The 15,661-nt window shown below is 29.6% G+C and overlaps 1 protein-coding gene across 1 annotated transcript; it reads left to right on the top strand.

The window, feature by feature from the left end:
• The first annotated feature begins 8,686 nt into the window (after positions 1 to 8,686).
• LOC132936987 (uncharacterized) lies at positions 8,687 to 9,241 on the top strand. The gene has a single exon (XM_061003813.1). It carries the CDS (start codon positions 8,687 to 8,689, stop codon positions 9,194 to 9,196), a length of 510 nt encoding a protein of 169 aa, XP_060859796.1. The 3' UTR covers positions 9,197 to 9,241.
• Positions 9,242 to 15,661: the final 6,420 nt, after the last annotated feature.

The following is a 15,661-nucleotide window of genomic DNA, read 5'->3' as shown; positions in this document are numbered from 1 at the left end:
ATTATTATGTAATAGTACCTATAATATTATTATACATAATTATTTTGACTATCACCGCGTTATCACACGTCGCCGAGCTGGCTCCGCGAACATTATTAACGCGGCCGCCGTGATATTTTGTCTCGTATCGTACGTCGTTCAGCGAACACCGACGTGTGCATAATAATTATTTTACTCCGTTTTTGCTCTAATAGAAAAATATGTCAATATTATAGATTTTTGTAGTAACGGTGACCAGACACGAGTCTATTATACGTCTATTCGTATATTATTATAACATCTCTATATTATATTATTTTATTATTGTCAGCCATAAGGGCAATACTTATTACATTATTATTTTTGTAATTTGCGTGTATATTGTACGGTACAACTGAGATCTTACACACAGTTATAAGGTTCGTATATGTGTTTTCACTGAATGTTTATATTAGCATTTTCTATAAAGTACCTATGCACCATACAGTTTTCAAAATATTCAGATTTTTATAGACATATGAAATTATTGATTATTTTTAGGTTTTTTAATGAATGTCGACAAAAAAATTTTCGATAGGTCAAAAAACTTGAAAATGGAATACAAGGTTCCTCATGATTTGATGTTAGTGAAAATTAAATAAAAATGTGAGCAAAAATCCACAATATTTTTTCTTGAGCATTGAGCGTCTGACGTTTTTTATAGTTATTTTAAGTTAAACATTGAACTAAATTACATATTTAAAACAAGAATAACGATTTCAGTTATTTTGTTGTAGTTAAAAAATATTATTCGTGGGTAATTGAAGCTATTAAAATGTATTATCATATTATAAACATATAATGACATTTTCATATGCAATTTTTCCGGAAAAAAATTATTTAAGTAGGTATTTTACTCTAGAACGAATGCCCAATAAACTATAATCATGTTTTCATTAACACCAAGCTCATAATATGTTTGCGCCAAATTCTTATTCGACTGTTGTCAGGGTGCCCAGTTGATCTAGTTCAAATGTATACCACAAGAACGTGTACTTGATCTGAGCAAATCTCAATAGTTAGGTTAAATTAACCTAACCTTCTTTGGATATTAATCAAAATTGGTTTACAATTCACCTTAACATACAATCACTCATATATTATACTTAATACTCACTCATTATCAATGATGATCCATCAATATGAAACCGAAAGTTTGTTTTGGCGATGTAATATTCAAATTCTGTAAAGAAAGTATTTTCTAAATCGTTAATATTTTTCAAGATAATAATTGTTTACTGTTAAAAGAACCACTCTTTGTCTACACACCTGACACCCATAACTTATCACTAACGTAGGGTGACCATACGTCCCGTTTAAAACGGGATTGTCCCGTTTTTTGAGCAGTAGATTTGTGTGTTTTTACATAATTTGTGTGTGTGTGTCTGTGTGTATTTTTAGGAGTGGGAGGATTTTCCCGTTTTTTTATTTTCAAAAAAAATCCTGGGAATTAAAAGTCCCGTCAGTCATCTAAGTCTTTTTTTTTTTACAAGCAATGTAAAAATAATTATAAAATTAAGGTAAATTTATTTTTTTTTTTGGCTGGGACTTTAAAGTCCCGTCTGTCAAAATTGGTTTATAATTCACCTTAATATAAAATCACTAGTAAGTACTAGTAGGTCACTTCAGGTACTGAACATTGTATTTTTCAATAATCCTGTTACTAACTTCTTGTAAAGGATATTTGGCACATTTAATATTTTTTGTAATTCTTTAAGATAGTTTTCAAACCTAAAAGCACTAAACAAATCAAGTGGACCATGTTTTTGAACAAAGTAAGGCAAATGAATAAGGTTATGTACATTATAAGTAATAAATTCAGATTTGTATAAAATAGCATAGTCATTGATAGATTGTTCTAATAAAATCCTTGCTTTTTCATTATATAAAATACAAGTCTCTGAATTGACTAAAAGCCTAATTGCGCTAAATAAAAGTAAAACATGTTGATAAATTTTTTAATTTTCCTTTTAAAACGATATGACCATAATATAAAATAAAAGTCCTTAGTTCTGTTGCCTTTCAGTGATCAATATCATATTATCATCCATAGATCTTGGCAATCTAGCAAATTCTGATGGCACATAACTTCTCAAATTTAAAATACTCTTATATATTATCTATTAACCACAATAAATATGTATAGAAATGTAAAAAATATAATGATAAAAGATATAAGTTATCACTAATATAATTTCTCAACAAATCCAATAAAATAAAATAATTAGTTATTCTTCACTTTGAAAAAATGCAACATCTGACGTCTACGCCCCTTTGATGGAATCATAATTTGGCACCCCGGGGAAATTTCCCCCCACCCCCTAAATACGCCACGGCTTATGGCGTAAACCACTGACCTATTTAAGCTTTTGAAATACTTAGTAATAATAGGTAGATAGTAGATACCTATATACCTGTTATAAGAGTATAGGTAATAGGTGTATAGATATAGTCAAATTATAAATCGTTTTCCATCACATCACTACGCTATTGTTACAGAATCTTGATTCAAAGATGTTGAAAAATTTTATGTCGACGTTTCTGGGATGTTTATATATAAACTTAAAATATTTGTAAAACTGAACCGTTTAAATGTTTTGATAACGTTGAGGTACGATGTTAGCATTGAAACTTAAATCATACATCGCTACAATGTTCTGTAACCTAAAATGCACAGATAGTCCTCCATTATTCAATTCCAGCCACACCTACGTCGACACTTTCCAAATTATTCTTCTGTTATTCCATTTGGAAAGTATCCTCAGATATGTCCTCTAAACATAATTATAATTCACCTTAATATAAAATCACTCATATAGGTACTGAACAGTAACAGTGGCTACACTGTAAAATTTTACTATTTTAGATTATTATTATTGTATGTATCAGATGATATTATTATTACTTTAAAAATTAAACTGCATATGACAATTTAATAATATTGAATTTGCGTCGATTTTACATTTTTTTCTGTGAATTCTCGTCCCACATGCAAGTAACTTACAGTATGTCAGTAACTCGAGATAAAACCTATAGGCTATAACGCTTTGCTTTAGTGGCTCATAGGATATCTACACTCTAAACTAATGACCAATAATATCTTATAATCAATTTTTCCGACACGCCTAATTATGGTGAGATACAAATGTATGATGGCATACGATTAAACGTAATAGTAATAGTAAACCAGATATTGTTTGCATTTAATTCATAATATTGTTTTAAATATTATTAGGTAGGTATTGTTGTATTGAAAATTACTGGAGCGACATATAAATTAATAATGAGACAAATCATAATATTTAGAAGCGAATACCGGACGGTGGCAATCGCGTGAAAATATTAGTTATGTATATTTCAACAAAACCTATTATTAAAAATTTGTAATAAAATTTTATACAGTGAAAATATAAGTCGGACATATGAATTTTTTAATTTTTTAATATACAGTCTATACATTCAAGCACAGAAAGTATAATGTGAGATTAAAATAAAAAAAACATCGTGAGGTTGCGTGAATTAGAGGGTGGCTCCGATTTATGTAATATTCACTTGCACAGAAGCCGTTGTATGGTTGTGTATAGTCACAGATAATTTTCCAAGTTGGGCGTTACTTATAGCACTTAGCTTGGAAGTATAAAACATATTTAACAGGAAAACAATATGATGACAATTAATAATAATAATAACAATAATAAAAGAGAATAATAAGGTTTACATCAATATAAAAATAATCACGAACAAAGTGTGTTTTCTCTGTTAGTTTTACGTGACGAAAACTGATCGGTAGGTAATTCCGATGGTATTATCAGCTATTGTGTATCTAGGTACAGTTAAATAATGTAGAATACGCGCGTCCATTAGGAACTTTCTAATGCACTTACTTACATATATTCGTGTTACATTTTATAAAAAAATAACATTTCGTGAGTTTTTATCGGAGAATGAGTTTTCACTTGTTGAATTGTCATTCCATATTATATAGGTAAAATATAGTCAATATTTCATTAACGATAAGAAAAATACAAAAACGACTAGGTATGGTTTTAAACAAGTACAGGATGCGTACGTCGACAAAGAATAAAATAAATAGACGTTGAGAAAAATCGTTCGGATAAAAGCCAAAAACTATATATTATACTATAATATTATGTACTTTTATAATCTTATAATTACAGGTCCGTCACGTCGTCCACACGAATATATTATCCAAACTCGACGACTGAAACATAGTTTATAGCTTTTATACTTTACGGTAAAATCACGATTGTATTACATTAGTAATAAGTACCTGCCTACGTACTATACGTACTATACTGATGAATCATCATTGATAATGATTAAGTATTAAGCATTTTCTGTTTTGATCAAGATAGTATTCAGAGAGAAGTGGCACAGCCTCGCAAAATGAGTCCGCTGCTCAAATGATTTCAAATGATGTAAAATTTAAAATCGACATCCTAAAAAGCCTGGATATTTTTTCAAAGAGTAGTTTCATACTCAACAATCGGAAATTTCGAAGTACCTATGTGTAATTTACTAACTCTTGTTGGTCTAAATCGTATGGAAATAAGTGTGCGGCGATCACCTTAAGAAAACGTAAAACTGGCATATCAATTTTGGTACTCTAAACTTATTCTTGTATATTGTGGTTTTAAAATGTTTTTTGAAATTATTAAGAGGACGTTATACGGCCATTGGTTGTCTTCGTCTTTCTGCAAGTGCGTAACATAGCAAATTTACGCTCAGCAGATCACGTTTAGCTTCGTTAGCTTACAAATTAGAGTGAATCAGCCTATTATGAAAATTACCGGAAGAGTTAACTAGTTTTATAAATCGGGAGAGTTTACCATACAATCGAAAGAGTTTACCACCGCCCATCAATTTGAGTTAGTAAATATTTGTTAACCCCGTTTCTGTAGATTATTGGCAATCAAACTTTACTTAACGCCGAATAATACACCGCTTGCGTATATTTATATAATATGTTATATAAAGGTAGGTATATCGTATATATGTATGAGTATTCATACCGGGTTAAATTGCTCCCTGGAAGGCGACCAAAGACGACCTTTAGGGTTTTGAATGGTTAGGCGTAAAAGGGTTATATTAGATAATCATTATATCGGTTTTATGATGGGTAGCATGCGAAAATGGAGCAGTTTGAATCGGCGGGGGAGGGAAACTTGAGTTAGTCCATTATATTATTATAGATGTAACAATACATCATAAGACTTATAATATTACCTCAGTCCACTCTGAGTAAGACCAATATATTCAATAAACACGTATTTTTGGCAAAAAATGTATTGATACAAAAAATGTATTCGTCATGCGTTATACAAATACATAAAAGATTTATAACATAGTATTAAAATTGACAATGAAAACAATATACTTTGCAAGTACCTATGTGTATTGTAATATTAGGTACAGCTATACATTTAAACGCAACAATTGAGTTTTTTTCTTTTTTCAGTTTCTGAAAAAATTACCAACAATTTTCAACATACTATGCATTATACCTACCTAAATGGCTATATTCAAGTTTATTGCTTCATTGAAATGTTGACAATGTACATACTTATTATAGACATTACATTTCATTCGTCGAGTTTGAGTTTTCTTTCTAATATCCTGTGTTTGATATATATCTCTAATATAATTAAACAACGGTAAGAACGGAGGAAAAATTTATAAAAAGTAGTCATACACAATAATACGTATGTGATATTATGTATGTACCAATATAGGTACCGACAATTATGCACTCCTCTTCCAGTCGAATCTTTAATTAATCCAAACCGTACAAAAGTGATGCATCCAGTCGAAAAAAAACAATGACGCAAAATACTATACATATATGAACCAAAAACTAAATGTCAACCAATCGGTCGAAGGTTTGCATTATTATCAAATTACTTATTTAATGAGATAATGAAAGTTGTTGAATAGCTGCGTGACGTCGTAGAGCCGGCGATTGATCATTTTTACGTGTAAAAGTAAATTGATATACACACTGATTTTTATAACTTACGATAGTATTTCAAATTTTTTTTTTATGATCCTAAGTATATTTATGTGCTTAAGACGATGGCGTGATTTAAAATTTAATATATCTGGTTATTGTATACATATTTTAAGTTATAGGTAGTTAAGTAAAATTATTGAGTTCACGACTCGTATTGTATTACCTACCGTATAAAAAAAACCAATTTTTACGAAATTTACTATAATATTTTTATCTACTACAAATAACTAAAAACTATATCAAAACTATAATCACACCAGTGTAATAAACACAAAAAAACATTTAAGGTTACATAAAATAAATTATTTATTCGTTATAATTATATTATATCGTTATTGTAATATATGAATAATACACTATATATTTGAGTAAACTTGTAAAATGAATGTACCAGGTAAGCTCATACTCGGCTGTAGGAACACAAACGCAATTAAAACATATTACGCAGTACAAAAGAATATTAGGCCACAAACATTCCTTAAAGATAACATAACAATCTTTCCGATACGTCCATACACTAAAAAATGCCCATATACCTATGAGTACACAACATGAATACGCGCTACACATGAGCAATTCACATAACAAACGCGAACAATCAATTCTAACATTACGTAATAACAATAGAGAGGGGATAAAACAATAGATTCCTTATATAAACGCTACGCACAGACAATAGACTCAGTACAGTAGTACACTCAACGCAACACGGCAGATCAACACTGCAGATGACCACGTCGACGGCACCTGAAGCAAAACCACACAACATCGACCAGTTTTTATTTTGACACGAAATTAATCTTTCTTCACAAAGTTAACTTACCATTGCGTTTATTCTAACACCTGGATATTGCATTGTTAATAACGTGAATCGACTCATCCCAAACAGAGACGTACACATTCCAACGAGAGTCTACACATCTTGCTCACTACAACACGAGGTAAGTGAATATACATATGTTTTACAATCGAAGACAAATTATCAATTCGGTACTCAACTAATAGTATTTAGTGGTAGGATAAAAATTACGATAAGCGTGCCATCTTAAGTAGTCACACCCTTTATAATCTGCCACCTTGCTGGTGAGTAGGGGAAACTCACCATCACTTCATTATTTTATCTCAATCAATCTCTATGACGTCACACGCATATTTTCAAACGCCTGTATCTCATTGAATAATTAGTGTTTAAGTGTGATTATATTACTTTTTCTCATTTAAGAGCTTGATGTAAAAGACTCGCTAAGTCTGAATATAAGAATTATATAAATAATGTTTATTATTCTATAATAAATACAATTCAAAATATTGTTCAGATGCCTATTCTAATTTTCAGCAGTCACTTAATTATTCTACTCTAAATACAAATGAAATTAATTTAAATTCCAATATTTTTTTTTTTTTGTTACATTTATTTATTCTACAATGAGTACAAGCGCTGTGAGAATTGATGCGTTGGAGGCTTGAGAGAAGAATATAGGAGAAATTAGTGAGTCTTAGAAATAAAAAAAAATTGACTTCATAAGCATAAAATTGCTCATCAAACCTTACTGTAGTCAACATACAAAACTCAAAAATAATTCTTTCAGATTCAATAAGAAAAATATGTTTTATTAATATAAATTTTGGGTTTTCATCGTCACATCTCTATTTATAATAATATGTATGTTATTTGACTTTATAACGAGTACTTTGAATTTCACTCCTAATAACACAAACTAACTACTAAGATTGAGTTCAGTTTTTATTTCAATAAGCTTTAAGGAATTTAATATTTTTCTAGATCCAACATTAATTGTGCTACATAATTTTCCCTTACTAAATATTTAATTCAAATAGAATTGTAAAAGAGAATCTTGCTGAAATTTTTGAAATTTTTTGTTTTGCTTTGTACCTCTTTGATCATAAGTGAACAACAGGACCATGTTTTTTTTTTACCATAGAGGGAGAAGATCATTTTTACTAAATTTTTAATAAAGTTCATTTATTTCTCATACAACAGTCTCTTATAAGTTATAACAAACAATTATTTTCTTCGAGTGATGTTGCCAATGCAATATCTAAGAATCTAATAAATAAAGGTCGCAAATTGGCTCACCTATTGGCATAAAATCACCGATAAGTAAACCCAAAATAGCTGATGAAATATAACATTTCCGGTGCCGATTATTTCATTTTTTCAACATTTATATGATCCATAGATCTCATGCATTGTTTGTTGTGTTCTGGTCCATAATCGAAAGCAGATATTCTGTCGTTTAATTATTTCAAGGGAAAAAGTTTTAATTTTTTTAAGTGGCTTTTTAAACTAAAACTCTTAATGTATTTAGCACAGCCTTCCAACAAATCATGAATATAATCATAATAATCAAATTGAACTATAACGCAACATTGATAAAAATAATACAATTTTTTAAATATATGTTAAATTTAATAGAATATTTTGGATTTTTGGACTTTTTGTCCAACTTTTTTCAAAATGGACTTTTTGATAGATTACCTTGGTATACATAATATATAACATGTATGTATTGTATGTTTACAGACGCTCACCCGACACATTGCGACTCGTACGAATATCAGGTGAACCTCTTGGGATATTTGTATGACTTGTGCCGTACCTACGTGCCAATAAAAATGAAAGCAATATATTCTGTGTTTTTTTACATATCGTTAGCAATTGCATTATGTTTACCCAATGTTTCCGCATTCTGTGGAAACGATAAACAGATCGAAGATTTACAAACGGCGTTAATAACACAGGAATCCATTTACACGGTGTTGACAACACTGAGCGCAATACCGATAACCGGTGCGACGTTAGCGGTCGCGCAAATGATGATGTCTGGTCGGTTTGCTTGGCATTTGAAAGAAGTATTTGAAGAAATGGAAAGTTCGTTGAATAAAGATCATAAAGACTACACTCAGTGTTTACTAATCTTGGAAGACGCAGTAACAGACACCACAGTTATGAGGTCAACTGGTTTTGGGTTCTCTCTGACAGCATTTATACCTGGTGTCGGTTTGGCATTTTTAGCTCCGAGGTTATATTCATCGATAGCTGCTATGTTACTTATAAGACAAAGATTAGCATTTTGGCAAAATACCGGTTGCCAATATGCTACAGCAAGAGATTGTAATTTATAGTTGAATCAATAAATGTATATTAATGATATGATTTAAATATGATTTGATTGTAAACGATAATAATACCTATATATTATTCATAAAATAAATATTCTAAATTATACCGTATTATGTTTGATTTCATTTATTAAAAAACTATCTTTTAGAAGTTAGTGAATCTATTTTTTGCGTGTATATTTTTATCTAGTTCATGTACAACACTAGTTGTAGGTACACAGTATTATAGTAGTCAGTCAGAGCCGTATTTGGACAATTTTGCGCCCCGGTGCAACATATTTCCTCCACCCCCACAAAAAAAAAAGCTATTTCTTAAAATGTCAGGTGTATTTATTTTGTTGTATACCGTTTTGGACTACAGAAAATTGAACCAACTACCTACATAAACATAATAATATGTTACTCTCACTAATATAATATTGACGAATTAAATGTATATACAATAGACACTATAATATTATATCTATATGTGTGAATTATTTTTGTAAAATGTATTATGAATAATAATTATGATCATACAAATTTAACAAAATATAATATAATTTCTCTATAAATATTAATATTCCTTCTATTATAGTTATTTCTCTATATAGGAAAATCAAGGTTAAATAAAGAAAATAGTATTAAGTAAATAATGTACTATTTATTATTCAGTACCTATTGTATTTTTTATTAATAATTATAATCTAAATATAAGACATGCATACATAATTTAAAAATATAATATTATACTAATTCTATTAAATAAATATAAATTATAATAATATAATAATATATAGATTATAGGTCATAAAAAAAGTTATTCCATTGATAGGTAACTAAACTGGCAGAATAAATCGTTTACACCAAACTAAAAAAATTAAAGATATTGAATTTTTATTACCTAGACTATGGATCTGCTCTAAACATCTGTTTCTATTGTTAATAGCTTCATATTCTTCATCAACTACAGGTACAGGATCATCAGTTGGCAAAATAATATTACTTTCATCATGATTTTCCAACACTTCTAAATTCATAAATTAAAACTTAAATGACTACTGCATTTTAGTACTTATTATTGTTGTCAAAATGATAATATGAATATAATATTTACTAAATATGTATCATAGGTCATAAAATAGTGATTCCACTGACAATCAATAGTAAAGCTGACATAGTACATAAATTACACTAAATTAAAAAAAATAAAGATACCTAGATAGGTAGGTACTATTGAATTTTTATTACCTAGATTATGGATCTGTTGTACACAGATGTTTCATAATTAATAACTTCATATTCTTCATCAACAGGAACAGGATCATTAGTTGGCAATATAATATTACTCTCATCACGATTTTCCAACACTTCTAAATTCAAAATCTAAATCTTAAATGATCCTATGATTTTAGTACTTAATAATGTTGTCAATATGACAATATGACATCCACTTCTTACAGACTTGTTAAATTTTTAAATACAAAGTACCTAGGTGCCAACCTATTTGAATATTTTTTTTAGCTCATGCTAATGGCTAGTGTAAACTGTCTTACCTGAGTTAGTTGCAAGACGTTCTCCAGTACTATTAGTTGAAAGTGGAACCAAAAAATAGTTTTTTAAAGTTTTTGTTTTGGTTAAAACTTCAGCTTGTTTTTTTGATTTTCTTCTTGTTTTGTTCCCAGCTCCACTAAGTCTTTGACGATCCATTATTATAAAACTTAACTATTTAAGTATTTACGAATGATTATTTTTACGATTCTTTTTATTATTACGACAATGGCATTATTACATAACAATATCCCCCGATCCCCTCATGCGGCAGTGTTCGTACACTCACACAGTGCAACCTATCATTCCCAAAAACAATGTTATAATTATTCACCGACGACGACACTGACCCTCCCCACTACAACAACAAAGCTCTGTCAACATTTCAACGGCCGGGTACCATGTCGTACTGCATTTCCGCTACATTTTTTTCCTCTCTTACTGACCGCTGGGTACAACAGAGGTGTATCGTGACCTACGTCCCCGGACTGCACAACAATCAATTCAACGAGTCCACGTGTCCTCGCTGTCAATCTCGTGTTCCCCGGATCCAACATCTGACGTCGAGTATTCCTGCCAAGTGTCAACAATATAATGATGGACTAAATCTGAACCTGTGGGCCACTGGTGGCCGTTTTCAACAAGCCCACGTGGAGTCACTGCCATCAACTTTGGTCAATCGTCACATACTTATAAATTATTATATCTCCCCTGTACAGTGTTGGGAAAAGATAACCAAAAAATCAAAAATAGATAATTTTTTTTAAAATTATTTTATAAATAATGTAATTTATTAGAAATTACTAATTAGATAATATTTATTAATTAATAAACCCTTAATGTCATTTCTCAACTTAAATAATATAGAATTTTAATTTTTAATACAACTTGAATAAAAATAAAATAACAAAATAAAACTGACAACATTTATTTTTTTTAACTATAATAATATTGGAATTCGGAATCACTACTCGGTTCTCGTAAATTATTGGCTATTTCAGTATTTAAAAATATTATTATTATTATATTATTTATCTAGATAAATTACCACAGATAACCATTATGTTTATCTGGATGAGATAATTAGATGATTTAATTATTTTTATCTAGATAAGATAATTAAAAAAATAATTGTATCTAGATAATTCTCAACACTGCCCCTTTAAGGTGCAATATTAAGGCGTCACGCGACGCGGATCCCCTTTCCCCCCTTTTTTTCTTTTTCCTCTTACACTTCCGGCTGTTGCAGGTTTTGTGGCCCTCGTGGCTAGTTTATTATTATTCTTTTAAAGAGGACAACAAATTATTATTATAAAGATGCGTTGGTACACTGCCGACTCCTGTGGGCTGAGATCATTATTATGAAAAAAAAAAAAAAACGATATAAAACAAACAACAAAATATCTAATCACACAAAACATTTGCAACATGCTAGATTTCTTAAGTATATTATATCCCCAGTTATTATTTATTCTATCCACGTTGCCATGCGATTCTAACCAGGGGCCGATTTAGGTATGTAGTGGCCCCTGGGCGGAATATATTTTGGGGGCCCCTTATACAGATTAGTGTACAATATGAAGTACAAAATGATTTTCTTAGGATTCATCTTTGTAATTTTAAGCAATTTAGAAAACCTATCAAACCCGTGACAGCAATAATGGTAATAGATTATATTTCTTTGGTTTAATGTTGTGCCAAACATCTATCAAAGTAATAATATCACTTGTATAATATTGAAAATATATTTAAAAAAGTAATTATCACACACGTACAGATTAGTGACTCATGTATTAAAACATAATATATTTATTTAAAATGTATTATTCATAATATATAATTATAATTACAAAGACGCATCTTTGATGTTAAAAGCAGGGCCGGATTTAGGGAAGGGCTGAGTGGGCTGCAGCCCAGGGGCCCCCACAATCTTATGATATATAAATTAGAATACAGTAAAAATATTTTATTTATATTTACACATATTTAGTTAAATAATATTGAACTTTTTTTGGACATTTAAAAATTTTTATTTTACTAACTAATAATAGATGTATTTACGTTTATTGACAATGAACGGTCTCTAAAAATCTAGATAAGATAGTTTATGCCGTCCGCGATCGGTGTGCACCGTCGATTGAAATAATATTAGTAAATGTGATTCTAAATATACACGTCATGTAAGTCTGAATGATTTGTCGAATGTCGTAGAAAACATGATTGTTAACAAGAATATAGGTATTCATCGTCAGAATTATGAGATTAGTTTTCGGAAATATAAAATACACATTATAGACTATCTGTCTATAGATAAATTATCGTTATTAGTTCGTTGCACTTATTGCATGTCAGACGTCAGTTAACAACAGTTGCATACACAATAGACAATAGTTACAGACTTTATTTATTTCTTATATGATAGGTAAGTTATATAAACCAGTGGATTTAAACAAGCAATTGAACTTGTTAAAATTTACCAGGGTGATATTGATGAACACTTAGGAAACGAACTTATTCAATTTAAAGAATTTTATAAACATTTTAAAGATGAAAGCAGTGAATTTCACAATATTAGTCAAGGACATTTAATGTATAAAATATTAATTAATAAAGATGTAAAAGATTGTTTTCCTAATGTTGAAATAGTTCTTCGTATTTATCTTGTTATTATGATTACAAACAGCAGTAGTGAAAGATCGTTCTCTAATTTAAAGCACATAAAAAATAGATTGCACACTTCTATGGACGGAGACAGGCTCAATCAACGATAATGAGCTCTGAGTCTGATATTTTAATAAAACTTGATTTTCAAAACGTTATTGATAAGTTTGTACAAATAAAATTAAGAAAAGTTCCAGGCATTTAATTTTAATTACTTAACATTATTATTTTTATTATTTTTATTTATTATTTTTCATTTAATTACTTACACTTCATATTATGATAATATTACTTAATATACAAGTTATACTCGATTCGATTGTTTTTATGATTATTTATTATTAAACAGTAGTTAATTGTTAATACTACTAAACATAATAATAAATATTATTTAATAAGTAAAAAAATATATTTCCTTTTTTATGTATAAGGGGCCCCCAAAATATATTCCGCCCAGGGGCCACTACATACCTAAATCGGCCCCTGGTTAGAATCGCATAGCAACGTGGATAGAATAAATAATAACTGGGGATATAATATACTTGGGAAATCTAGCATGTTGCAAATGTATTGTGTGATTAGATATTTTGTTGTTTGTTTTATATCGTTTTTTTTTTTTTTCATAATAATGATCTCAGCCCACAGGAGTCGGCAGTGTAAAAAACAACAAAATATCTAATCACACAAAACATTTGCAACATGCTAGATTTCCTAAGTATATTTATTATTATGTTTAGTAGTATTAACAATTAACTACTGTTTAATAATAAATAATCATAAAAACAATCAAATCGAGTATAACTAGTATATTAAGTAATATTATCTTAACTTAATTGTTGTATCATGCATAATATATAAAAATTATAATTAAAACTAGGTTAAGTAAACATTCATATGTAACAGGTAAAATACCAAAACAAAACAAATCAAACCATACAATACTCAATAAGCCAAGTAACAACATAGAAACAATTATGCATTCCACCAAATTAGGATATGATAGCAATTATTATGTAATACAATAACAATTAGTATAATTTTATTATTAGCATAGTCAGTAAGTATGATGTAACTAGGTTAAACTTAATATCGATACTACCAATAATGATTCGATTATAATATTGATATATATAAGTAATATGGGAAGACAGAAAGAGGGTCAGTGAGTGGCGATCGTGAGACTCGGTACCACTGACCACCAGTGTTAGAGCCAGGTGGTGATCTTATGACTTGATCGCCACTGGACGTCTAAATTTAATATTAGTGCTTAATATAAATATAAAGTTAATTTATTTGTATACGCCTGTTAACGGCGTATACGACATAATATAAAATAGAGTTATATCAATGGTGTATTAAACCTCGATTTTATTGTACCTCAGTTCACATTTTAATAGCTCTTGGCATCTTTCCGAACGTGGTTCTCTAAACATTTTTGTTGTCTCTAAGAACAATCGCTGACATGTTCGTCAATATCGGTAGAGTAGTTTTTGAGTCTAAAGGCAACAAAAAAATACAGAAGAATCATTTTATAGATAAGCTATATTTGTTTTAAGATATAATTTGTTTATTCGAGGCAATAAACTCGACGATTTCTCATCTGCCTGATTATCCAATAGATTATTTATTTACAAAATTTTTAATTTCCATCCTGAATATCAAAACCCTTGTGCTCACACCTCTCTAAAATGCGAATTTGGGGAAATTGTCTCTTAGTGCACTCCTACATAGTTGTATGAAAGTACCGTGAAAATATTCTATGTATACAAATAAATTACGCAACAATTAATTTCCCCCCCCCCTGTATACGTGCCTAAGTACGACCTATAAAGCCTAGATAATAATTTATATATAAAGGTTCTATAAATAATATATAAATTATACCTATAGGTACAACAACGTAAATTCGTCATCGCATGCACGTCTAGTCTGAAGATAATTTCCTGATTGAATAATTGAAGAATAATCTGGAAAGTCTAGACGTAGAAATCGAATTATAATGGTTTATTGTTTTAAAGGCAAATGAGCTAATGTATTTACACGTAATGCAAGAACAAGGTCATCCGACGATAGTTATTACTAAACCTGTATGGCTGTACCTACACATACAAAAGAATTCCGGTGATTAATAAAAAAAAGAAAAACCCAAAAACAATCGATAAATTGTGTAAACCTAATAGGTTTATAAGTATTTGATATAATAACAACGATTAAAGACAAAAAACCCAAAAACCTATGGCGTCACTATAATATTAACAAAGAACCAAACCGTAAGCA

This window comes from Metopolophium dirhodum, chromosome 1 (assembly GCF_019925205.1).
Source record: "Metopolophium dirhodum isolate CAU chromosome 1, ASM1992520v1, whole genome shotgun sequence".
Taxonomy (NCBI): Eukaryota; Metazoa; Arthropoda; class Insecta; order Hemiptera; family Aphididae; genus Metopolophium; species Metopolophium dirhodum.
The sequence above is the reverse complement of the archived record's forward strand: the minus strand, read 5'-3'. Positions and strand labels throughout refer to the sequence as shown.

Bases quoted from the DNA above. Each gene is read 5' to 3' on its own strand.
- LOC132936987 (XM_061003813.1), top strand. From the start codon at position 8,687: ATGAAAGCAATATATTCTGTGTTTTTTTACATATCGTTAGCAATTGCA.